Source organism: Sander lucioperca, chromosome 5, assembly GCF_008315115.2.
Source record: "Sander lucioperca isolate FBNREF2018 chromosome 5, SLUC_FBN_1.2, whole genome shotgun sequence".
Classification (NCBI taxonomy): domain Eukaryota; kingdom Metazoa; phylum Chordata; class Actinopteri; order Perciformes; family Percidae; genus Sander; species Sander lucioperca.
Window position 1 is genome coordinate 28088728 of NC_050177.1, and position 27500 is coordinate 28116227.

Consider the following 27500-nt stretch of genomic DNA (forward strand, 5'->3'; position numbering starts at 1 on the left):
GACCAACCAGGAAACAGTTGAGTACATCAAGAAGGAGATCAGTGAGAATCTGTCTGCAGAGAGAAGCATCAATCTGTTCCACTGTCTGAATGAACTGAAAGATCGTTCTCTAGTGGACCGCTCTTATAATGCCCATATTTAAAGTGCCCATATTATGAAAAAAACTATTTTTCTGGGATTTGGGGTGTTATGTTGTGTCTCTGGTGCTTCCACACATATACAAACTTGGAAAAAAATCCATCCATGCTGTTTAGAGTGAGATACAGTTTCTGAATGTGTCCTGCCTTTAGTCTCTGGGTGAGCTGGTCAACATCGGCACGGCTTGTGACGTCACAAGCCAAAACAAGCAGGCTAACCGCAACCATTAGCTCGTAGCATATGCTAACACTAGCATGCTACCTCGTTCTCAGTAGGAAAGCACTGCTACAACACACACAAGTTCACCATAATCTACAAAAGAACTACTTCCATGTGCGCCCTCATTTAGAAGTCTCCCAGCTAATCCTGCCTTGTAACTGACCAAAGTTGTAGAAACAGCCTTTCTTTTACTGTCTATGGAGCTAGCTAGCTGACATGATCTACATCTGAGCTACTGAGCATGTGCAGTGCAATCAAAGATAGTACAGAAGAAGAAGAAGAAAAGAGGTCTCACTCTGTAGCTAAAACAGAGACCAGCTGAAAAGAGGATCTGCAGCAGTGAGAGAGAGCACTGCAGTACAACACAAATATGGTGTTTTTAGAAAATTAAACCATGTAAACCTATTCTGGTACAACCTTAAAATACAATATGAACCTGAAAATGAGCAGAATATGGCTGCTTTAATGCTGGTCTCTAAACTTTATCCTTGCACTATTGGACTTATTTGCACTACCACCATGACATCCCCTCTCATAGAGCAACTTACCATGCAGACTGACACACACACACACACACACACACACACACACACACACACACACACACCAGGCGTGTGCAAAATTCAGAATTTCAGAATTGGCCTCCATTCAATTCATGAATTTGAATTGAATTGACTCCGCCCCACAGGAAGTTGAATTTGAATTTGAATTGGAATGACAGGAAGTGGAATTAAATTCATGGCAATTCAAATAAATTCCACACAGTCACACAACAGAAAGAATGTGTTGAATCCCACATACATTCAGTGTTAGGAAGGTTAATTTGGAAATATAATTGCTTATTGTTATAAGTTACCCATTATAAATGTGGTTTGGATTACTTTATCAATGCAAATCAATTTTCTTTTAATTTGATTAGTAACTAATTGAATTATACATTTTACCTCAGTAATACAACTAAATACAATTACAGTAATGTTGTAATTTAATAACATAATTTCATCACACGTAACTAGTCACTCCTCAACCCTGCATACCTGTTGTTCCAAAATATAGATCACTCTTTAAGAGTACAAATATTTCTATTAATTCCACAATTGACAAGAATTGTTTTCTTGATTTACAATAAGTAATAAGTTAAAAAGTGTGCTTGCATGCTTTTAAACACATATGATATCCAGTGTTGGGGGATACTCCGTATGAAGTAATGCCATAATATAATCACATTTGACTGTAACTGAGTGATGTAACACATTAATGTTACTGTTGTGTTGTGAGTTGAAGTTGTGTTTAAGCCCTTTATGAGCTATATGCCAGGCTTTTGCTGTGTTACCCTACAGTAATGTAATGAGTTACTATCCATAGAGAATAACAAGTAAGGTAATGCATTATGATATCAAATATCAGTAGCATAATTCTTTTGTTTATGTTTATTTTCAAAATAAAAGACTGTCTGTTACTTGTAGATGCCTTTTGAAATGTGAAGTAGCCTTGATGGAGCCACAGACTGGAGCACTGCAGTGCTTGCATATAGCTCTGTGGTTTCCAGGGGCCTCATGTATAAACGTTGCGTACGCACGAAAAGCTTGCGTACGCTGGTTTTCACGGAGACTTTGTGATGTCTGTGAGAACTGACGTGAGAATGTGCAGGCCGTCCGCAAGTCTTTTCTGGCTCTGTAATGTGGCGAATTCTAACTGAAAAGTGCCGAAAATCACCAAAGATTACAAAATAAAGTTTCCACTACAGTTACTGGCATACATCTATGACGTTGTCTATGAAAAAACATAATTATATCTGCTGAGTTTGATCATATTATGTGGAAAATGTTTAACATATTTCCCACTATCCACTGTTTAATTCTCAGGCTACTTAACCTCTGTTAAACATGAGGACGGGAAATAAATGATAAATCCACTTAGAAAATACTTTCAGTCATCCTCTGTATTTCCCAGAGATGAAATATCTTACTGGCAACAGAAAGATCGGCACGGAAAATGCAATAGTGTCTGTGAGTCTGTAGTTGCTGAGGCTCAGACATCCATGGTGCACAGGAGGGGGGACGCACGGATCCATCTCCCCAGGAACAAACGCTGTGTCGGGGGGGCTAACTCATGTGGAGTGTAATTGATCCCGTGGATGATTTGTAGACTATTAAGTGAACAAGGTGTACCCGGTCCACCAAACACTGGGCCGTCTCGACTGTCTTAATTCTGCACATATTTCTGTTACTGTAGTCCTATTTACTATTTCATTATTTCATCCATGCGTGGTGCAGAGGATCAGCTGCCGTGGAGACGCTGGCCTCACTAACCTCTCCTCCTCTGAGTCGGGTCTCCCTCTCGCTGGACTCAGTTTCTCTGAGCGTACTAACACTTAGAAAATAAATGGCATTACATCAGTGGCTTCAAACTGCTTATTTTGCGTAATTTGGACTGACTGAGATGCATGTTGTTCTGTAACTGGTGTGGTGCTGCCACTATTCTCTTGATTTGCACTTCGATATAGACTTTTTTTTATTTCTGCCATGGTTCGGTGCGTTCACCGCCCGGTCACCATTTGCCACTCTGGGCATTTTCTTTTATTGCTTATCCAAGATGACAAACCTCCAAACAGAACATGTTCTTCTCACCTCCACCTCCACAAAGTCTTTTCTCCGTCTGCAGCGGGATAACCCGTTGTGATTGGACAGAGAATGACGTTGGGGGTGCATTATAGTAATTTCCATATTAATTTACGGGAGGAGGCAAGGCGGGGTCGGTGACTCGTTCACGTGCCCTCAGTTTCACGTTGATTGTGATGTATAAAGGAAAGGTGCAGGACCTGGCGTACGCCTGGTTTTATACATGGGAATATTTCTGTGCGTAGGTACTTTTCAAGTTTTGGCCGTACGCCATCTTCTGGTATGAAAGTTGAGCAGTCTTTCATACATGAGGCCCCTGGTGTTTGTGTTGGAGTTGGTTCTTCAAAATGAACTAGTACAGATGACATTTTAGGCCTGCTATTATTTTCCATGTCGCTGTTATTACAGGTGTCAGATCTATAATGTTTGTAATCTGAAGTTGTAAGGGACTTCTGAAACTTAAAGAGTCCAGTGTTCACCATCAAACTGTGTAGAAAAGAAGCTTTCAAACAAATGTCCACCTCAAATTGTTTGCCAACCATTTTAAATATTTGGTTAAAGTAAAGCATTCTGGGAAATGGAGTCATGTTCCATCATGTTCCACAAAATTACAATTACAGTAAATCAAAGTTAACTATTAGTTCTGTGACTAGAGCTTTTAACATTAACTGCTGGGGAAACATTTCCTGTTAATGTAATCTGTTCAAGTAGTTCAGACTAATATCATTCATAGAATATGTAATGTAATCATATCTGACATATATTGTAAAGCTTCATTGTTAAACACTTCACTGAAAGTATATACATGAATTTCTTTGAATTTTTATTGAATTGCAATTCTGCTTCCTAGATCCTGTTTTTCAATTAAATTCCAATTCAAGAATTGAATTGGAATTTAGGAGTCATTCTCAATTCAATTCTGAATTCTGCACAAGCCACACACACACACACACACACACACACACACAGCCCCATAGAGCCCCGTACCATGCAGACTGAATCCAGGGTCAGTCCCTGTCCTGTCACTGCAGGCCTCTCATGTTTATACATCCCTCAGTACATTCATGTGGATTTCTTATCTAGTATCTTTTCTTTTATTGTCCATATTATTCATGTGGATTTGTTATTTTATCATCCTGTTTGTGATGAATTTCCCCTTGGGGATCAATAAAGTATCTATCTATCTATCTATCTATCTATCTATCTATCTTTTTTCAGATATTGGAACACCCCTTAAGATGGCTGTGGGTATGTGCTGAGGGGAAGTGAAAGAGATGTTGAACCACTAATGTAACGCAGCCCCAGGCTCATGAGAAAAGGGAGGAAACCCTGAAAGTGAAAGAGTTCCGTCAGTTGAGACTCCATTTTGAGTGGAGAGAACAGAGCAGGAGGAGGACACTGAAGGCTGAGGCAGGGTGAGTGATAATCAACATTTATTATGTACTGACTTCATGTAGGGCCTGATGGAATCTGTCTTATAGCTTTTTAAATTCTCAATTTCATGATTCCCTCCATGACAACTGACTGAGTGCTGGCTGGTTTTATATCCTACTGTATACTCTGTGCAAGGGCGTAGTAACCGGGGGGGACGGGTGGGACGTGTCCCCTCCAATATTGGAGACAGTCGCATTTGTCCCACCCAAAAATTATACAGCGGAGGAGAAAAATATTTGATTTTGAAATCTTTAACTCGCATGCTTTTATTTTGAAAGCGCAACAGAGCTGGCCCGCCCCCTCAACGGCTCAGACTGTTTGGGAAGCTGGGGTCTGAAGCTGGTGAGGTTGTCAGAGGTTAAGATGAAAAGACAGCAGCAGCTCAGTTTAAGTGATTTCTTTCTCATTGGGAAGAAAAGAAAGAAAGGAAATGTGAGTTGGTAATAATTTTGTCCAGGAGGATAATTATATTTGCTGTCTAACGTTAGACTTGTTGATGTTAAGCTGATGTGATTCAACATCTAACTAGTACACTCTTGCTAGGTAAACGTTGTTACTATTAACGTTACTAGCCAACGTTGGCTGGCGAAAATATGAGGGACTTTCCAGTAATGTAATGGACAAAAGCGATTTGACACTAAAAACAGTATTTAAGATGATTGTAAAAGAACATGATTTTTCTATTAACTTAACCCATGTAACTTGAAAACGAGCAACGTTACACATCTCCCACATCTAGAAAGGAGTTTGTCTGTCTGTGTGTTTTTCGCTTGTTCATGACATTCCCATCAGTATTTTTCTATACCTTATCCAACTCCACTGCTTTCATATTAGAGATCAGATGAAGTTCAGCTGGAAACTAACAGTGGTGACACTGGTGAGGGTGATGTAGGGAGATATTTGTGGCTGCAAATGACAGGAGGAAAACACATTTTGGGTCTTTTGCCTAGGCCAGTGTTTTTCAACCTTTTGTGTGCCACGGCACATGTTTGACACTGAAAACAATTATTGAATGCAGGACTGTACAGTGCTATCCAACTTTTATTTGTGACAGAAAACTACATAGGAATTGATATTTATCAGTTCATTACATCCATTCTAATGTCTTTCGTTTACCTTTACCTTCGCACACCAGTTAATTAGTGGAAATGTGGAAGGATATCACACTCGAGAGTAAAAATAAGTTGGTTTATATGTTAAAATTCTTGATGCTGTTTTTGCCTTTCACCTTAACCTTTGCATGTGTCTGTGTCTGTTCATTGAGGCATAAGATACAACTAAGAAAAGAAAATTTATTCAGAAAATTTGAATTCTAATGTTCATCAATATATGTTATTTATTAATCTACAAAACTGGATGATTAGGCCTGCAATTAAATAATTGATTTGATATTTATCAGTTAATTACTGCCATTCAAAATGTGTTTTCCTTTATCTTTACAAATGTATCTTTTTAGTAAAATAAAGTATGTTGGTGAATGTTTTGCAGTGTAGTTAATTTATGACATATTTCTGTTCAAACCATTAACGGATCTGTCAGGTTTCCGATATGTGTCCCCCCCAATGTTAAACTCATTCCTACGCCCCTGACTCTGTGTGTGTGTTACTTCCTGATCGTTGCTTCCTGTTTTTGACTCCTGAACAAACTTGATTTCTTTTAAATGTTGTGAGCTCACAGTCAGTGTTCCTGTTTTACCTCTCAGACTGACTTCAGATCAGAAGATGAGTGGTTTGGAGGAAGAGGAGGACGGAGCAGAGTCTGTAGTATCTGGCTGTCTGTCTATGAAGAGTGACTGGTCCAAAGGTCCTCCTCTGAACTTCAGTAATGAACCTGGACCCTCAGACACAAAGTAAGACCACTGATACTAACTCAGTTTATGACTCAGTTGCCAATGCCACGTTACTGTTGTTACACATTCACACATTTGTTCCATCTTCCTCTTTGTATCTGTGACAGCTGTCAGTCACCCAGAAAAACTCTCTAATCTAATCCAAGAGGACTAATACACACTTTAAATCCTCCTAATTATTGACAGTAGCAGCAGTTTGTGTGTTTAGAGCTGCATAAAGGGCTAAAAAAAGAGCATTTATAAAAGATTGAAGCAATATGAATAAAAACCTGTTGGTGTTTGCAGAGTTCAGGACAACAGACAGAGAGCAGAGTCTGTAGTATCTGGCTGTCTGTCTATGAAGAGTGACCGGTCCAATGATCTTCCTCCAGCCTTCAGTAATGAACCTGGACCCTCAGACACAAAGTAAGAGACTGTTTTACTGTCAGCTGACCTGATGAAGATGAAGACTAAATGTTCTGCTAAAAGATTAATATTCATGATGCAGAACTATTAGTTCAGATACTGTTTCTAACTCAGATGGATCTTTTCTGGCTTTTAAAGCCGAATGTTGAAGTTACTGTAAAGAGTTTTTATAACTATTTAAAATCTGAAAATGTGCGTCAAATGTGGTATTTATTTTCTCAAAATAAAAAAACTGCCTCTATCATTTTAGTGATGAAGAAATGTTTTCACAGAGAGAGGAAGAGGAGTGATGTTTCTGAGGAGGAGCAGCCGTCCAGATCCAGAACCAGAGCTGGACTGCAGACAGCCAATCAGAGCAGCTCTGAACAGAGTAAGTCTGTCCATCTGTCTGCTGATGTCTTCATGTCTGAACACACCGCTGGTTGTTGTAATACTGAGACATGTGTTGAGTCAGACAGCACAGACTAGGGCTGCACAACATATCGTTTTTTATCATTGATTAGCGTTAACTAATGCAATATACACATCAAGAATGACACTCAGATTTTTATGTGTTAATTACAAGGATAATTTAAGTAACTTCAAAATTAAACCGTCATTCTTTTTTGTCTTTTATATTCATTTCAATTTGTTTAATAAAAGAAAGTTGGAAATCATTTCCTTTCATTTGTTTTTAACTCAACAAGCGTTGTGTTGTATTTTAGCAGAATCCTGAAAGCAGCAGAACTGACAACACTTCAACACTTCGTTTGTGTGATTATGTATCGTATATATATCAATATTCAACAAAGTTATAGCATAACACGTATTTTCCTTATATATTATGCTGCACTAGCGAAGACATTTAACATAAATATTGTTACAGTTTACGTCCATCTGAAATTTAACTGGATTGTTTTCATATTGGTAATAAAAATAATCATGGGATTGTCAACTTTTCTCTTTCTTGTTCTGTCTCTCACCTTTGTCCTTTTTTTAGTGAATGCTGGTCGTCAGAAACATAAGATCAGGCTGAAGGGGACATTTGAACGAGTGACTGAAGGAGCTGAAACAGGAAGTAGAACCCTCCTCAACAGGATCTACACTGTCCTCTACCTCATAGAGGGACAGAGTGAAGAGGTTAATACCCAACATGAGGTGAGGCAGCTCGAGACAGCTTCCAAGAAGAAGACCCTCCATGACTCTCCAATCAAGTGCTGCGACATCTTTAAAGCCTTACCTGGCCAACAGAAACACCTCAGAGTTGTTCTGACGAGCGGCGTCGCTGGCGTTGGAAAGACCTTCTCAGTGCAGAAGTTCTGTCTGGACTGGGCCGAGGGTTTGGAAAACCAAGATATCAGTCTGGTGATTCCTCTTTCCTTCAGGGAACTGAACTTGATCAAAGATGAGCAGTACAGTCTTCTGGAGCTGCTCCGTGTTTTCCATCCAACATTACAGGAGGTCCCAGCAGAGCAGCTCGCTGGCTCTAAACTTCTCTTCATCTTTGACGGCCTGGATGAAAGCAGACTTTCACTGGATTTCAACAACAAGGAGGCTGTTTCTGATGTCACACAGAAGTCATCGGTCAACGTGCTGTTGACAAACCTCATCCAGGGGAAGCTGCTTCCCTCGGCTCTCGTCTGGATAACTTCCCGACCTGCAGCAGCCAATCAGATCCCTCCTGCGTGTGTTGACAGGGTAACAGAAGTACAAGGCTTTGCTGATGCCCAGAAGGAGGAGTACTTCAGGAAGAGAGTCAGTGATGAAGATCTGTCCAGCAGAATCATCTCCCACATCAAGACTTCCAGGAGCCTCCACATCATGTGTCTGATCCCAGTCTTCTGCTGGATCACTGCTACAGTTCTGGACCACATGTTGACTACAGACCAGAGAGGAGAGCTGCCCAAGACCCTGACTGACATGTACTCACACTTCCTGCTGGTTCAGACAAAGAGGAAGAAGCTCAAGTATGCTGAGGGACATGAGACGAGTCCACAGGAGCTGACTGAGGCTGACAGGGAAGTTCTTCTGAAGCTGGGGAGGCTGGCGTTTAAACAGCTGGAGAAAGGAAACATCATGTTCTACCAAGAAGACCTGGAGCGCTGTGGTCTGGATGTCACAGAGGCCTCGCTGTACTCAGGAGTTTGTTCAGAGTTCTTCAAAAGAGAGAGTGTGATCTTTCAGAAAACAGTCTACTGCTTCGTTCATCTGAGCGTTCAGGAGTTTCTGGCTGCAGTCTACCTGTTCCACTGTTACACCAACAGGAACACACAGGTACTGGAGGACTTCCTGGGAGAAGACAACTTTAGTTCATCCCTGGATGTCTTCCTGAAGAGAGCCATGGAGAAATCCCTTGAAAGTAAAAATGGCCACCTGGACCTGTTTGTCCGCTTCCTTCATGGCCTCTCTCTGGAGTCCAACCAGAGACTCTTAGGAGGCCTGCTGGGTCAGACAGACAACAGTCCAGAAATCATCCAGAGTGCCATCGACAACCTGAAGAAGATGAACAGTGATAAGATCTCTCCTGACAGAAGCATCAACATCTTCCACTGTCTGACGGAGATGAACGACCACTCAGTCCATCAGGAGATCCAAAAGTTCCTGAAGTCAGAGAACAGATCAGAGGAGGAACTCTCTGAGATCCACTGCTCAGCTCTGGCCTACATGCTGCAGATGTCAGAGGAGGTTCTGGATGAGTTGGACCTGGAGAAGTACAACACATCACAGGAGGGACGACGGAGACTGATTCCAGCTGTGAGGAACTATAGAAAGGCTCGGTAAGTCCAGATGTGATTATCATTTTAAATCAGTGTGAAGCTGAGACCATCAGTATTAGAGTAAACACTTTACACTACATACTAGACTTTACACACATGATCAATATAAAACGTACACACTATAAAAGATAAACCTGCTTATTGTAAATAATTCTACATGTTACTCTGCAGATGTCTTTGTTGTCTCAAACGCTGAGAATGAGATGATGATGATCTTTGTGTTTGTAGCTAAAGTATCTTCTGTCATCATTTAATCACAACAGACAGCCTTTTACAGTGTATACAGAGTCAGCAGTGTGTTTCTATAATGTGTCTATTTTATATACAAACAGACCTTTATTATTTGTGATCTGCTGAACCACCATCACATGAAGTTTAAGCTTTTTCATAATAACTTTCAGTTAGTTATTTTTATCATCTTTTTATGAGCACATTCTGAACTATTTCATTTTAAGGAAGTTCATTTTCAATAGATTTTTCTAATTTAAATTGATTTTCATTTGAATGATCCAATATGGATAGATAGAATCCAGAATGTGTTTCTGTCTGTATAATATATGAAACTAGAAGACCTCAGGAATCCATTGGTATCAACTATGTCATGCTAGCTGTTGGAAAGTTTAGATAACGCTCCAAAGTTACATTACAAAAAAGGGAGTTTTTCCTCACCACTGTCACACTGAATGTTTGCTCTTGGGGGAATTACTGGAATGGTTGGGTCTTTGTAAATTATAGTGTGGTCTAGACCTACTTTATCTGTAAAGTGTCTCGAGATAACTCTTATTATGATTTGATACTATAAATAAAATTTAATTGAATTGAATAAAAAGTACATTAAAGGGTTACTACGTTTTTTTCAACCTTTCCCCCATTTGCCCATGCATTTGTGTCTAATAGACTGATGTGACCAAAGATCTTTGAATTTGGTCCAGTATTGAGGGAGATCACAATGACGAGCCGGTGTGAACAGAGCTACAACGTAACCTTATGGGGCAACTGTGAAGCCTTGCTTTTTGTCCAATAAACGTGATTCTTTTTTGCTACTGACAGGCTCAGATTGTTGCTAAAAGTGTCTGACAACATTATAGATCTCAGGACTTGACTTCTTGTCTGAAGACAGCGGTGTGGAGAGTGAAACACGAGACGAGAAAAAGGTGTTCAGGTAGTCTGTTGTTACGGAGTAGGCTACAGAAATCATAGGCTCCTGTTATCTAAAAGATTTTCAATGCAATGGCTCAATATTTAAATGATTTTGACAACGTGGAATCACTTTCATTGGACAAAAAGTAAGGTTCAAAATTGCCCCATTAGGTTACATTGTAGCTTGATTCGCGCCAGCCCGTCATTGCGATCTCGCTCAATACCGGACCAAGGTTGAAAAGAAACAGTAGTTACCCTTTAATGTAACTGCTTTGGGGTAAATTCTTGATGTAAACATTGAGAATTTAATAATAGAGACAGAGGCAAGTCCCATCGGGGGGGAAAACATCTCTCTACTCTGTTGACTTGTATTGTGTGAAGGTTTCCTCCTCTTTGTTCCATCTGCTAGAAAATAACAGAAACATGTCTAAAAGCTGCTCTGTGGTGATATTCACTACCAAAAGGCTAAATAAACCAGAAGTTAAGTTTTTAAAACTGAGCTTTTATGAAGAAAAAAGTGGATACAGACGTGATGAATCATCGTAGAGAATGGGAAGACTTTAGGATCCCACAGCATCATCACACCAACCTAACGATATGTCCAACGTTATGTGGGTTAGCTTAACTTACAGATAGAAAGCAGAGAGTTCCCCTCCGGTGGGCGTGGCTTTCAGAGTATGACGCGATGCGCTCTGTCTCTGTGCAGCAGGTTAGAGGGAACCTTGTACACCTGTATCATCTCTTTCATAGCCAAGATAAATTAGTTTTACAACTGAAATATCCTAAATAAACATTGAAATTGTGAATCAGAATCAAATCTATCAGGAAATTAGAGGCGATACCCAGCCCTAATATCTATAATCATTGTTTGATGTGAGAGAGGATGTGGGGGGAGGCCAAAAAAACATCAGAATCAGAATCAGAATCAGAAAGGGCTTTATTGTCAAGTACGTTGCACATACGAGGAATTTGTCATGGTGTTGTTGGAGCATGTCACACATACAAATATAAGAAGGATAAAAAGATATAAACAATATAAGTATAAACATATACACACAGTACGTATTAATAACGATAAAATAAATTTAAATAAATAGTAAAATAAGTTAAACAGTAGTGAAAAGGGACGCTACAGCAGAGTAGGTACAGTGGCATGAGGAGCCAGAGGTGGGGTGTGGAGAGAGTCAGGATGGATTCCGGGCCTTGTTTAGAAGGCTAGTGGCGGAGGGGAAAAAACTGTTTATGTGGCGTGAGGTTTTGGTCCTGATGGACCTCAGCCTCCTGCCAGAGGGGAGTGGCTCAAAGAGCTTGTGTCCGGGGTGGGAGGGGTCAGCCACAATCTTTCCAGCACGCTTCAGAGTCCTGGTGGTGTATAGGTCCTGGAGCGCCGGCAGATTGCAGCCAATCACCTTCTCAGCTGACCGAATGACACGCTGCAGCCTGCCCTTGTCCTTGGCAGTGGCAGCAGCGTACCAGATGGTGATGGAGGATGTGAGGATGGACTCAATGATGTCTGTGTAGAAGTGCACCATCATTGTCTTTGGCAGGTTGAATTTCTTCAGTTGCCGCAGGAAGTACATCCTCTGTTGTGCTTTCTTGACGAGGGAGCTGATGTTCAGCTCCCACTTGAGGTCCTGGGAGATGGTAGTTCCCAGGAAGTGGAAAGACTCCACAGTGTCAATTGTGGAGCCACAGAGGGTGATGGGGGCAGGTGGGGCTGGGTTCTTTCTGAAGTCCACAACCATCTCCACTGTCTTTAGAGCGTTGAGCTCTAGATTGTTTTGCTTGCACCAGGTCACCAGGTGGTCAGCCTCCCACCTGTAGGCGGACTCGTCTCCATCAGAGATGAGTCCGATGAGGGAGGTGTCGTCCGCAAACTTCAGAAGCTTGACGGACTGGTGACTGGAGGTGCAGCTGTTGGTGTACAGGGAGAAGAGCAGAGGAGAAAGAACGCAGCCCTGGGGGGATCCGGTGCTGATGGTCTGTGAGTCGGAGACGTGTTTCCCCAGCTTCACATGCTGCTTCCTGTCAGACAGGAAGTCAGTGATCCACCTGCAGGTGGAGTCAGGCACACCAAGCTGGGAGAGTTTCTCCTGAAGCAGAGCCGGGATGATGGTATTGAAGGCAGAGCTGAAGTCCACAAACAGGATCCTGGCGTAGGTTCCTGCGGAGCCCAGGTGCCGGAGGATGTAGTGGAGGGCCAGGTTGACTGCATCGTCTACAGACCTATTGGCTCTGTAGGCAAACTGCAGGGGGTCCAGGAGGGGGTCGGTGAGGTCTTTGAGGTGTGAAAGCGCAACATCTCCATCCTCGTTAAATAAAAGCTGCAACTTTACATTGTTTAGTTTCTAACAATGAGCATCTTTTGATATGGGACAAGCTTTTTAAAGATTGTCCCATTTCTGGTCACCCTAAAATTCAAACTGTCATACAACGCGTTTCTTTTACATTTCAGTAACACTAAAGGCAATATGGGCAGAGAAAATAGCAGCACACATTAGCGCTGTGTTTTTTTATTGAATGTGTGTATTTATCTCCTGATTTACTGAGACATCAGCTGATCACACAGTCAGCTGCTGGGACGACCTCCACGTTCATTCTGCCAGTGAAGGAGAGCTCAGCAGGTTCACCTCAGTGGTGGGATTTTATCTTCCTCAAGCTCAGAGAAGAAGTGAGTTGTAGTTATACTATGAATGCAAGTCTACAGTCTTAATTTTTGAATTAAAAAAAATCCAGAATGGATCTCTGTCTGTATGGCATGGCCATTTTTGAAAGGGGTCCCGTGACCTCTCACCTCAACATATCTGAATCTAACATCAGACCCTTGTGAATGTGCTTTTTGATCAAATGTGATCTGTTTTATAAGGATAAAAGTTTCAGATTTGATTATTCTTTAAATGTATATTATCTGTCATCACAGGATTATTAGCTGTGCACTCTCTGAGACTGACTGTGAAGTCGTGGCCTCAGCTCTGAAGTCTAACCCCTCCCATCTGAGAGAGCTGGACCTGAGTTACAACCTGAAGGATTCAGCAGAGGAGTGTCTGTGTGCTGGACTGCAGAGTCCAAACTGTAGACTGGAGACTCTGAGGTCAGTTCATGTATTGGGCTCACAAACAGTGTATAACTCACTAGGGCTGTTGGGACAAATTCCGAAAGTCAAATATAATTTGAATAGTAAAACTATCAATTCTATTTTAATGCTGAAATTACAATTCAAATGTGATTCTTTATAAATATGTTGGATAATGTTTTTAACGATCTTTGCCTTGGCCTACCCACATGATTTTTTGTCACGTCTGATGAACAATCAGTTATGTTTTTAGGACTAGGTGAATCAATCCCCTGTTTAGAACCTGAGGTATGAGTGGTGACGATGCATCCATCGGAGTCGTTTCCTTGCTGTGGTGGTGACAGGTCTGGTTGAGTGGAATGAGAATGGGGTTTTTAGCTTCATTGGGGTCATCAGGTGGTCAGCCTCCTTCACTGGTGTTTCAATGATAGGCCCATGACACCTCCAGACGGCTCATCGGCAGCAACTGGCGTCCCAGGTGTGCCCCCCCTCTGCTTTCAACCCTTACATTCCGCAGGTGTTATTAGGGGTCCAGGTGGAGTCACCCCTTTTCACCCATAGCCATCGACTTGCTTCTTCTGCTGCACATGAGAGGGCTTCGATGGTTTGGCGTAGGGTTTGGCCTCAGACTCCCAATTCCTTAAGCAGCCTGATGGTTGACTTGCCCATGAAGAAACTTCAGTCATGCTTACAAACCTTGGTGCCAGCACCTCGGTCCTAGCCGCATCACTGTTGTGCCGATAATGACATTAAATCAAACTCTCGTCTAATATTGCTTAATTCAGTTACGATTAATTATCATGTTTTCAACTTGACTTGTTTAGAGTAGATATTTAAACATGCTGAGAAGGGATTTCATATACTGCATCACCAAAAGTCCAGACTCAACATATAAAAACAATCATTATTTGTCTTCTTATAATGTTTTAAAAGCATTTTGTTCTTATGTTCTTATTTATGTCGTAAAGCACAAAGTATGAACTATGGCTGAGATTGAGAACCTCATTTTTTTTTTTTAAATCTTATGTAAATGTGGATATCTGATGTCTTTTTACTCCTCATTCAGTCACAATTAGTTATCATGTTTGCAACGTGTTTAGAATAACATAGCAAGAATTTAAATGTTTAAAAGGATTTTATATTCTCTAACACCAAAAGTCCAGACTTAATATTTAAAGACAAATGTTATCTGTCTTCTTCATTACCGTCCCTCCAACAAAGCTCTGTTAGTGTGATTAATTCAACATTAAACGTACAATATGGAACTTTCTGCTGCTAGGGGTCTTTCAGTCAAAACAATGGATGGTAAACTTTTGATGACATTGGGAAGTTGCGTGGAATTATGGGAGTTATAGTTTTTATTGTTAAACAACATCCCCGATTAGAATGTATCTGTTCACGGATGAGTTTACTAGAGTTGAGCCGGATATTCGGCTGAAACGAGTATCTGGTACGGATAAAGCACTTTTGCCGAGTACGAGTATTATACGAGTAATACGAGTCAATATCTGTGCTCTCTCTGTCTCTCTCTCTCTCTCTCTCTCTCTCTCTGTCTCTGTTTCTCTCTCTGTCTCTCTGTCTCTCTCTCTGTCTCTCTCTCTCTCTCTCTCTCTCTGTCTCTCTCTGTCTCTCTCTCTCTCTCTCTCTCTCTCTCTGTCTCTCTCTCTCTGTCTCTCTCTCTCTCTCTCTGTCTCTCTGTCTCTCTGTCTCTCTCTCTCTGTCACTCTCTGTCTCTCTGTCTCTCTGTCTCTCTGTCTCTCTGTCTCTCTCTCTCTCTCTCTGTCTCTCTCTCTCTCCCTTCCTCTTCTGTCTCTCTCTCTGTCTCTCTCTCTCTCTCTCTCTCTCTCTCTCTCTCTCTCTGTCTCTCTCTCTCTCTGTCTCTCTCTCTCTCTGTCTCTCTCTCTCTCTCTGTCTCTCTCTCTCTCTGTCTCTCTGTCACTCTGTCACTCTGTCTCTCTGTCTGTCTCTCTCTCTGTTACTCACTCACTCACTCACACACACATACACACACACACACACACACACACAATAAAAAAATAAAAAAGAACCAAAAAAAAAAAAATCACACTGATCATAAAAAAATTAAAAGTTAAACCTCATGTGTTGTATTCATTGTTCTTGTTCTGTATATAGTTTGTTTGTTATCGTGATCAAAACCATTGATCTGAAGCTCAATGCTGATGCTGTCATGTAAATAGTTTTCTAATCAGCAATAAATATAACAATTTCTGATCAACCCATATCAATTGCATGCTTAAAATAACATACCGGTTAAAGCCCCGCCCATTTCAAGACAAACCGACCCACTTCCGGATTAAATCCCGCCCACTTCCGGGTTAGGCCCCGCCCAGTCCGAGTACAGATACAGATACAGATAATTCATATGGTTAACAGATACAGCTACAGATAATTCATATGGTTAACAGATACAGATACAGATAATGCTGTACTCGCTCATCCCTAGAGTTTACCCATTTAAGGTTATTCATGTTACATTTAGTAATGTTTATTCATGTCATTCTAATAAAATAGCTGCAGTTTCCCCAACATAATTATGTTTTTCTTGATTCGATTTGTATTGGTAATAGTAGCCAGCAGCTAAAACCACACTAGCACAATATATTTCACATGTCAATGTCACCTTTTGGATGTTTTCCACACCAGGGCGGATGGGATGTGGGTGGGGATTGCCGGGGGAATCGTATTGGCCATTGTTGTGCAGCAGCAGAAGATCTCCCAGCTGCCCGGAGTCATCTCCCTCTTCACTTTGCTGTGACCTTAAATAGTCGTTTTGGTTCTTAACCCACCTTTTGTTGGGTTAAGTTAGCCAACTTATTCATTTTATTTATTTATTTCAGGTTTATTTAACAGGGACAATGCACACTAATAATACATATAAAAATGTAAAATGTGCCAGAATTAGCCAAAAGGCTATTTTACATCTGCTGTCCCTGGACAGACCGTTTGATGTCACACCTAAAAAGATAAAAGGATTATTATAGTACATAAAGGTTTAGCCCAGTACAAGTAAAATTGACTATAAATGTAAAAAATAAAAAATGACAAGATCAACATATAAACAAGAACAGTTGGTCATTATCAACATCAACACCAACCCACACATACACACAACGTTCAGTCCATGTAACAGACAACCTCATAGGCATCGCACAAGTGGCACAAACAGGCAGGACAGGAAAAACAAGATAGCAGCAAGATTAATGGCGCTTTTCCATTACATGGTACCTGCTCGACTCGCCTCGACTCTACTCGCCTTTTTTGGTTTTCCATTACGAAAAAAAGTCCCTGGTACCTGCTAACAGATACTTTTTTTCGTACCTCCTCAGTCGAGGTTCCAAGCGAGCTGAGGCGAGCCGAAAAGGTGACGTGAAAGTGACAGACGGGGGTGTCCTGAACAAACCCGCTATTTTTAAACAGTTTAGCCAGCTGTTTTTTTTTTGCTGCCTCCAGCTTAATTTGAAACAAAATGTGTCTTCTGGCAACACACATCTTAGACGTTCTGTGTGTGTGTCGTGTTAGGTCAAAGTAGTTTACTGCGGCGCCGCTTGTTTACAGTTCTGCGGAGGCTCCGGCAGAGCTTTCGCCGTAGCCTAACTACACACACACATGGCCGGCTCCACGCACACACCAGTGCACAAGTATAAACATCAGGCCACTTTTACATAGGCTACACAGGCTACGGAGAAAGCTCTGCATGGAGCCTCCACAGAACTGTAAAACAAACTCAAGTGGTCTGATGTTTATACTTGTGCGCTGGTGTGTGCATCGATACGGCATAACGACCAGCCACGCTGAGGCGGTACTAAAATCTGCAATGGAAAACGGACGCACAGTGTGTCGAGTCGAGTCGAGGCAATTAGAGTCGAGGCGAGTCAAGCAGGTACCATGTAATGGAAAAACACCATTAGTGTCTACATGTAATGTTGACAGCACTTTTCTTCAACGGGACAATGCAGTCACCTCTTGCTGTTGTATATCTGTAAGCGTTTGGTACTATGTTGACAAACTGGCTCAATACATCAGGAGCCAGTCCATGTAGAATGTTGTACATAAGACAGAGGTCTGTATATCAAATCAAATTTTCGAAACAGCTAAATGCGAAGGAGGGAGAAATTCGGCAGGGAGGAGATTTTTGGCACGAACACTGGTAGCGCTAAGCGAGACGTAGCTAACGTTATGGATGGACGTTGTTCTGACTCGGGCGCCTGGGTCTGATATGGTCTGTTTCCCGACGCTTCATTAAACTGCCATTAGCATCGTTAGCACCCCGGCACTGGAGTTAAGTGCTGGCCGGGTACAGATTGCTGTAATGGTACTGGCTGGCTGCTAGCAGACGTTAACGGTAACTATATGTCTCAGGGCTGTTGTCAGCTGTCATACCGAGTGAAGTCTATCTGCACCGAAAAAGAATACAACAAACTTCCACTGAACCAAGTGAGGACGGCGCTCAAGCAGTAAATTAGTAAAAAAATGAAACATGACATATGAACTGTGGCTGAGATCCAGAAATAATTAATACTTTAATAATAATACTTTAATAATGGACGTTTGTTTAGTCCTGATTATACAACAAGTAGATCCGACCAGACAATCTGATTGGATCACATCAGCTTTTTGGATCAAATTAGCTGTTCATGGACTTATAGTAGCTAAATCTATCAATGAAAAATATATTTCTTTAAGTAGATATAGTTATAACCAGATTAAGTTAGCCAAGCAGTTTGGTGTTTATATGTGCGGTAGTTATGTTTGGAAAATTCCACGATCTCTACCGTTACAAAGCTAACGTCAGCTTAAGATGACTGGCTGACTAACGTTTAACAGGGAGGGACTACAAATCGTCTCTATTGCTTTTCTTTATTTTGAGAGTGAATTGCCCCACAATATGAATACAGTTTGATTATAACTTTTATTTAGTTGGTAACCGTTGTTGTATAATCACTTTATTACACGAGAGGGTTTGATTTAATGTGATATTAACACTACAGTCATTCTTACAAACCTCGGTGCCAGCGCATCGGTCCAAGATGCATCAATGATGTGCCAATAATGACGTTGAATCAAACCCTCTCGTGTAATATTGCTTAATTCAGTCATGATTAATTATCATGTTTCCAACTTGTTTAGAAAATGGATATGGTATTCTCTATCACCAAAAGTCCAGACTTAACATTTAAACACAATCGTTATGTCTTCTTCATTACCTCCCCTCCAAAAAAGCTCTGTAAATGTGATTTATTCATCAATAAATACTCTGATATCTTTCATCAGGGGTTAAATATAATAACTTGCTTCCTTCCTGTTGTCTCTCCAGACTGAGTGGCTGTAACCTGTCAGAGAGAAGCTGTGAAGCTCTGTCCTCAGTTCTCAGCTCCCATTCCTCTAGTCTGAGAGAGCTGGACCTGAGTAACAACAACCTACAGGATTCAGGAGGGAAGCTGATCTCTGATGGACTGAAGAGTCCACACTGCACAATGGAGACTCTCAGGTCAGATCAAGTACAATAATCTTTGGAAACACAGTATTTAAAAATACTTTGGAAACATTAAAAAAATGTGAATGCTTCCAAAGTATTGTATTCTGATTTAGAATCACTTCATAAAGAATGAAATATGAACTGTGGCTGAGATCCAGAAATCATTTATATTTTAATATCATGTGACTTTGATTCATGATTCAGTCTTGATTAGTTATCTACAACTTGTTTAGAATAAAACAGAAATGATTTAAACCGAAAAGGGGTTTAATATATTACATATACTAAAAGTCCAGACTCAACATTTAAACACAAATATTATCTGTCTTGTTTCCTTCCTGTTGTCTCTCCAGTCTGAGTGGCTGTAACCTGTCAGAGAGAAGCTGTGAAGCTCTGTCCTCAGTTCTCAGCTCCCAGTCCTCTAGTCTGAGAGAGCTGGACCTGAGTAACAACAACCTGCAGGATTCAGGAGTGGCGCTGATCTCTGTTGGACTGAAGAGTCTACACTGTACACTGGAGACTCTCAGGTCAGGAGTCATTAACCCATTCAACTGATATCCATTTAAACTCCGATTAACTTTAGTTGATAAAACAGCTGACATGTAGCTTTGTTTCTGCTGATACGATAATCTTCGGCAGCAGTTATTAATTATATATTTATTAATTTCTAGACTCAGAGGTACTTTCCATGAGGAGTTTTCATTGTTAACTTTTGTTGTTAAATAATTAAATAGAACAGTTTTTTTAAATGTGTATTCTAAATCTGGACCAAAATATACCTGGACAAAAAACAAACTTAACACAAACATGGCTCCACATGTTGACAGAGGGTTCCTGTGTGTTGTTCTGTGTATTTGCAGTCTGTCAGGCTGTCTGATCTCAGAGGAAGGCTGTTCTTCTCTGGTCTCAGCTCTGAGCTCCAACCCCTCCCATCTGAGAGAGTTGGACCTGAGGTACAATCATCCAGGAGACTCAGGAGTGAAGCTATTGTCAGCAGGACTGAAGGATCCTCTCTGGAGACTGGAAACTCTCAGGTACAAACACTGATGAACAAAAAGGAGATATTTGTGTAGGAAGGTTTAAAGGAGAACATCTCCAGGAACTAAAATAATAACTCCCTTTTGTTAATAATTGATGTAGTTTGGACATGTCTCTGTATGTTAAAGGAACTGTCCGTGGTTTTAAGACACATCCTTTTTTCCTCTTTCCCGGGAATCAAATCAGTATCATCTTGACAGAGAAAGGTCCAGGACAGGTTTAGCCTAGCTTAGCACAAAGCAATGTGCTTTCTATTCTGTGAGAAAAGTGTGTGGATGAAACATTAATATACTCTTTCCGCAGACTAGTTAGCTAGCTGTTTAAAATGTCAATTGCGGTTGCTGCATGGCTCATCTGATCGATCAGAGACGTACACTGACGTCTAGACTAATTATTGTACAAAGTTCCTCTTGTGCTGGAAGAGTACCGACTCTAAGTTCAAAAAGTCTTTCCTAGTCGCTGCGGTGCAAACACAATATATGTGTGTGTGAGAGTGAAGTAATGTTGGTGTTTCTCTACAGAGAAAGGTCCACTGTTGCACCAAATGCTTGCTCTTGGGGGAATTGTTGGGTCTCGGGAAAATGATAGTGTGGCAGTGGCGTCGGCAGCCATAATCCTGTTCGCACTATGCGTACATTTTCTTGAGACACTCATTTAATGATAACAATGTGTAAATGCACACAGTCTTTTCTGCTCTCTGCTATGTAGAGCTATATTTCCCTCATTAATTATATTTGTTATTTCACCAACAAGCCATCCGCTATTAATCAGAATATTCATTGTTCATTGATCTGTAGATCAGCGGTGGGCCATCAGGGCCAGCAAGGCATTCTCTGCTGGCCAAGAGAATTAATAAATAATTATCGCGTCCACACTACTGCCGCCTTTCCGAGATATTTGAATTTGGATGCCTTTATTGTCATTGCATTTAAAAATACAATGAAATTTTAGAGCCAATCTAGTAAGGTGCATCATCGTTGTAACACACATACACACATATATATATATATATATATATATATATATGTATATATAAATAAAACTCATCTCACAACACACACTAAACACGCTTGGTCGGGACTATTGCCGTCCCTTTTGATGCAGTTATATTAAGGAAAAGGTCGTGGGTGGGCGTACGGTTCCGTTACACGCGGGAAGAACGGTTCGGAAAGAAAAAAGCGACTATAGCAAGCGTGACAAGCGGGATGTGAACCCCGCTCTCCTGTGTTTGACCCATCCACCCCCCCAACCAACCTCCTTACATACTACTCTCTAAATCCTCTCTAACTGCTGCTCTCCCCGGTGCGTTACACAAACACGCTGAAAGACGCCTTTTTCGTCGCATCAGACGCTGACAGCCACTGTCCAAACGTCCTTATTTTAATAACCTCACCATGACACTAGGACATTACCGTGTGGAATAACATGGTTTAACACAAGACTCAACACCTAGAGACACCTAATACACTACTGCAGAGACATGAACACACGCTGACTGAAGCATCACTTTCCTACAGTATGACAGGATGCTGCATGACATGAAGTCAAATGAATAGAATTACCAAAGAAACCAAAACAAACCCACAACAACCGGTCATATTTACTCATACGGTGACCACAAAGTAATCAAAAACACAAATTACACAATCAGCGATCAACAGGCCTCCCCACAAATTCCAGCCAAGCAGCAGGGTCTTAACACACACGTCACTACGCACACACAAAGGCCCAGCAGCCACTGACACTGCTCAAATCTTTAACACCTAAAGCAAGCAGTAATAGCTATAAAATCATTTCACTAAAATGCTAAAAAATCCATTAAACTTACCAAAAGCTGCTCATCATATGAAAAAAAACTACATCCACCTTTCTTTCATTAACTTTACATCTAAAAATGTAAACAAACTTGCAGTGTATACAATATCCATCCATCCATCCATCTTCGTCCGCTAATCCGGTATCGGGTCGTGGGGGGAGCTACAGTCATCCGTGAGGAGCTCAGAGTAGAGCTCCTCACGGATGACTGTGCTTCTCACCCTATCTCTAAGGGAGACGCCAGCCACCCTCCTGAGGAAACCCATTTCAGCCGCTTGTACCCTGGATCTTGTTCTTTCGGTCATGACCCAGCCTTCATGACCATAGGTGAGGGTAGGAACGAAAACTGACCGGTAGATTGAGAGCTTTGCCTTCTGGCTCAGCTCTCTTTTCGTCACAACGGTGCGATACGCTGAATGTAATACCGCACCCGCTGCGCCGATTCACCGACCAATCTCCCGCTCCATTGTCCCCTCACTCGCGAACAAGACCCCAAGGTACTTGAACTCCTTCACTTGGGGTAAGGACTCATTCCCTACCTGGAGAAGGCACTCCATCGGTTTCCTGCTGAGAACCATGGCCTCAGATTTAAAGGTGCTGATCCTCATCCCAGCCGCTTCACCGTGTATACAATATATAAAATGAAATTCATGAACATATATTTATTTTAGAAATTAATATATAGGCCTTTAATTATTATTATTATTTAATTATTGGTTGAGGTTATTCAAAGGTGATTTAATTGCTGTAGGATGAACACAGTGGTGCCTGCCTGTAACAGAGGAAGTCTGAGCCCATACCGTGACAGCTTTCACCTTGCTGTTACATACGGGGTCTGCGTGGAGTTTTGAAAAGTGTAAACACACAAAAAGCAACCGCTTTACCAGCATTGCTGACTCACTGTGACTTTAACAAAGTCAACGTTGATTAGCTCCGTCGGCACCACAGTGTGTCTGTGTGTGTGTGTGTGTGTGTGTGTGTGTGTGTCTGTTGTGTTAGCAGAGTTAGCTGTTGTTAGCAGAGAAAGATGTAGTGTTAGCAGAGTTAGCTGTTGTGTTAGCAGAGTTAGCTGTTGTTAGCAGAGTTAGCTGTTGTTAGTAGAGTCAGCTGTTGTTAGAAAGGTTAGCTATTCTGTTAGCAGAGTTACCTGGTGTTAGCAGAGTTAGCTGTTGTTAGTGGAGTTAGATGTAGTGTTAGCAGAGGTAGCTGTTGTTAGCAGAGTTAGATGTAGTGTTAGCAGAGTTAGCTTTTGTGTTAGCAGAGTTAGCTGTTGTTAGCAGAGTTAGGTGTAGTGTTAGCATAGTTAGCTGTTGTGTTAGCAGAGTTAGCTGTTGTTACCATAGTTAACTGTTGTTAGTAGAGTTAGATGTAGTGTTAACAGATTTAGCTGTTGTTAGCAGAGTTAGCTGTTGTGTTAGCAGACTTGTCTCTCTCTCTCTCTGTGTCCGTGTGTGAGTGAGCTGCAGTGTTTGTAGTTTTTCTTACTTTTCTTTTTGTTGTTTTTGATAATTTCATTTAGTTTTGGTTAGTTTAATGGTATAGGTCACTTTATATTTAATTTATAGTACTTTTTGGTGGTTAGTTTGGGTTATTTGGGGGGTTTTGTCTCCTGCCGGCGTCTCGCCGGTCGGCGTGTGCAGCCGCCATGGTGAATGGAGAGGGTTTCTCCTCGCTCACCAGGAAACATGGCATTAAGATCTTTCCTAGTTTCCCGTGCAGCGTGGAGGACATTAGTTTAGCTGTGGGGGAAAAGGTCGGGCATGGTAGTATTATGTCTGCCGCTCGGATGAACGGCGCCGTGGTCATCTTCCTGGACCGGGAGGACAAGGTGAACCAAGTCATCGAGGCGGGCATCACCGTGAGTGAAATGTTTGTTCAGGTGCTACCACTGACACAACCAGCCACCAAGGTAGTCCTGTCCAATGTCCCACCGTTCATCTCTGATGGCTTCCTCAGCAGAGAGTTGTCCAGACACGGGAAGATAGTCTCCCCCGTTAAAAAGATCCTGTCTGGATGTAAATCTCCGTTGCTGAAGCATGTCGTGTCTCACCGGAGGCAGCTCTATATGATACTGAACCATCGGAACGAGGAGTTAAACCTCCGCTTCCATGTTAAAGTAGATGATTGTGAATACGTGATTTTTGCAACGTCATCAGAGATGAAATGTTTTGGTTGTGGAGAGGTGGGACACACGGTGAGGGCCTGCCCAAGACGAGGTGATCCGAATCCTCCCAGTCCGGGAGCCCCCGTTCCCCCGGGGGAAACCGGGTGTGCCGGGGCCGGCTGCCGTGTCCGAGCGGCCGATGACCACTCCGCGCGCTGCACAGTGCCGTGATGATGCCGTGCCCGACCAGACACACGGGGTGAGTAATGTAAATACACTGGGTGTTGTTGTTGTGTGAATGAAGTGGGAGGGGAGGGTGAGGGAAGTGTGTGTGAGGCAGAGAAAAGTGTTGTGGGTGAAGAAATGGAAAAAGAAAAAAAATTGGGTGAGGATGTGTGTAGGGAGCAGACAGCTGAGATGAATCAGCTGAGGCTGAGCTACCTGTCCCTGCAGTCGCAGCAGCTGACGCAGAGAGGAGGGAGGAGGTTGTTTTGGGTGAAAATCACAAAGTTCTAAAATTGTCTGCGAGGAAAAGAAAAAAAAGGACCTCAGGAATAGGGGTTCCCAGGCCAAAGAAATGGCAGTGAGAGAGGAGAAGGAAGGGGAGGAGGAGGAGGAGGAAGAGGTGGAGGAGGTGGAGGAGGAAGAGGTGGAGGAGGAAGAAAAAGAGGAGTTAGATATTGAGGAAGATGAGGAAGAAGAGGACTGTACTGTAGTCAGTCAGCCTCTGACTACAGTACAGTCCTCTTCTTCCTCATGTAAGACCGTCCGTAAGACCGTCCGTTTGTTGTTGGTCTTAATTTTTGTGTCGTTTTTTTGTGTGTCTTTCCTCACATCTGACATGATGAGTAATTTTAAAATCTCCACTCTTAATATAAATGGTGGCAGAGATGTGAAGAAGAGGGCTTGCCTTTTTGAGTTTTTAAAACTTAAAGGAGTTAATATTGCAATGTTGCAAGAAACGCCCAGTGAGACTTTAAATGAGACAGACTGGAGGAGGGAATGGGATGGGGAGGTGGTGTTAGGTCATCTTAGCAGCATCAGCGGAGGAGTGGCAGTCCTATTGGCAAGAAACTTTCTACCAAAGTCTCATACTGTAGACGAAAGAATAAAGGGCCGACTCTTAGTAGTCAGAGCCCAGTATGAGGTTTTTAATCTGGTTTTTATAAATGTATACGCTCCAAACTCAGGACCTGATAGAGTTCTTTTTTTAGATGAGCTCAGTACGGTTTTAAGTGAGTGTGAACCAGAGGAGTTTTTATTTTTGGGAGGGGATTTTAACTGTACACATGATGATGATTTGGATCGGAATCATAACGAACCACATGCTGCTTCTAAAAGAGCCATGCAGCGGCTGATGGAGACACATAGTCTCTCAGATGTATGGAGAGACCGCCATGCACAGCAGAGACAGTACACATGGGTCCACAGCAGAGACAGTACACATGGGTCCACAGCAGAGACAGTACACATGGGTCCACAGCAGAGACAGTACCCATGGGTCCACAGCAGAGACAACCGGTTAACTATGGCTAGATTAGACAGGTTTTATTGTTTTAAGCACCATTTTAATGTTTTTAAAGGGTGTACTATATTGCCTGTCGGTTTTTCTGATCATTCATATGTGTATTGTGATGTTGACATCGCCAATATAAAACCCAGATCTGCGTATTGGCATTTTAACACGGCTTTGCTTTTAGATGCACAGTTTAGGGATGTTTTTATTTTTTTTTGGAAAGTTTTTAGAGACAGAAGGAGAGATTTTAGTTCACTGAGGCAGTGGTGGGACATTGGTAAGGTTGAAATCAGGCAGCTTTGTCAGCAGTACACTCTCAATATTTCTCGAGACATTGCCAAGTCTATGAACGATCTGGAGATTATTATAGTGGACCTGCAGAGTTCTGCAGAGTCCACAGGAAATCGAGGCTGTTTTGAAGACCTCAAGTCTAAAAAAGCCGTCTTGGCAGACCTGCTGGGCATGAGAGCACAGGGGGCGCTGATCCGGTCCCGTTTTCAGACTGCTGCTTTAATGGACTCTCCAACTAAGTTCTTTTTTAGTTTGGAGAAGAAGAATGGGCAGAGCAGGATGATTCATGCTCTGAGATCAGCAGGAGGACAGCTTTTAACGACAGCTTCCCAGATCCGAGAGAGAGCCGTGGACTTCTACTCTGATCTCTACAGCACAGAGTACACAGAGGACAACGAGTCTTTCACCAGGTTCTGCAGAGACCTGCCCACGGTTTCTGGGGACGAAAATGAGGAGCTGGAGGGGCCCCTGACGGAGGAAGAGGTTTTTAGAGCGCTACAAGGCATGCAGGGGGGAAAGGCCTGGGATTGAAGGTCTCCCTCCAGAGTTTTACAAAACTTTCTGGGACATAATGAAAACGGACATTTAAGATGTTTTTATGGAAAGTTTCGATGGCTGCTCGCTTCCTCAGAGTTGCAGAAGGGCAGTGCTGACTCTCCTCCCTAAAAAAGGGGACTTGCAGGACATTAAGAACTGGAGGCCAGTCTCTCAGCTGTGTGCAGATTACAAGCTGCTGTCCAAAGTCCTGGCATCCAGGCTGAAGCTGGTATTGGACCGGGTCATCCACAAGGCCCAAACCTACTGTGTGCCCGGCAGGTCCATTACTGACAATTTGTCGTTGATTCGGGATATTTTGGCAGTCTCTGGTTCATTGGGTGTAGACACTGTTCTGGTTTCTTTGGACCAGGAAAAAGCGTTTGACCGGGTTGAGCACCGTTACCTGTGGAAAGTTCTGCAGAGGTTCGGCCTCAGCCCTGGTTTCATCGCCAAGATAAAGGTAATGTATGAGAACATTGAGAGTGTGCTGAAAATTAATGGTGGTTTTACTACACATTTTACTGTATCGGCCTACGCAGACGACATCATAGTTTTTATTAAAAACCAACAAGATGTAGATTGTTTAGGACGTATTGTTCAAATGTTTAAGGAAATTTCTGCTGCCAAAGTCAACTGGGCCAAAAGCGAGGCCCTGGCAGTGGGGAGCTGGGCTGGAGGCCTCCCTCAGATTCCTGGTGGGTTGACCTGGAAGAGGGGGGGTTTAAAGTACCTGGGGGTTTATCTGGGGGACCAGAGATCCACGGATAGGAACTGGGAAGGAGTGATTGAAAAGGTGGAGGGGAAGTTGGGAAAATGGAGGTGGCTGCTTCCCCATATGTCCTACAGAGGCAGGGTGCTAATCATTAACAATTTGGTGGCATCCAGCCTCTGGCACAAGTTAAAATGTATGGAGCCCCCTGCTGGTCTGTTAAAAACCATACAGTCGATTATTTTAAAGTTTTTTTGGGACATGATGCACTGGGTTCCCAAATGTGTTTTATATCTGCCAAAAGAGGAGGGAGGGCAGGGTTTGGTGGACTTGGAGAGCCGGACTGATGCTTTTAGAT

At 42.2% G+C, this 27500-nt stretch overlaps 1 protein-coding gene across 1 annotated transcript in view; it reads left to right on the forward strand.

Moving 5' to 3' along the window:
* The first annotated feature begins 6617 nt into the window (after positions 1–6617).
* The window catches only part of LOC116057039 (protein NLRC3-like), a 22342-nt gene continuing 1459 nt past the window's right edge, over positions 6618–27500 (forward strand). The window contains 4 exon segments of the mRNA XM_036001114.1: positions 6618–6666; positions 7646–9422; positions 18971–19144; positions 19993–20166. Coding sequence (XP_035857007.1) covers positions 6618–6666; positions 7646–9422; positions 18971–19144; positions 19993–20166 — 2174 coding nt within the window.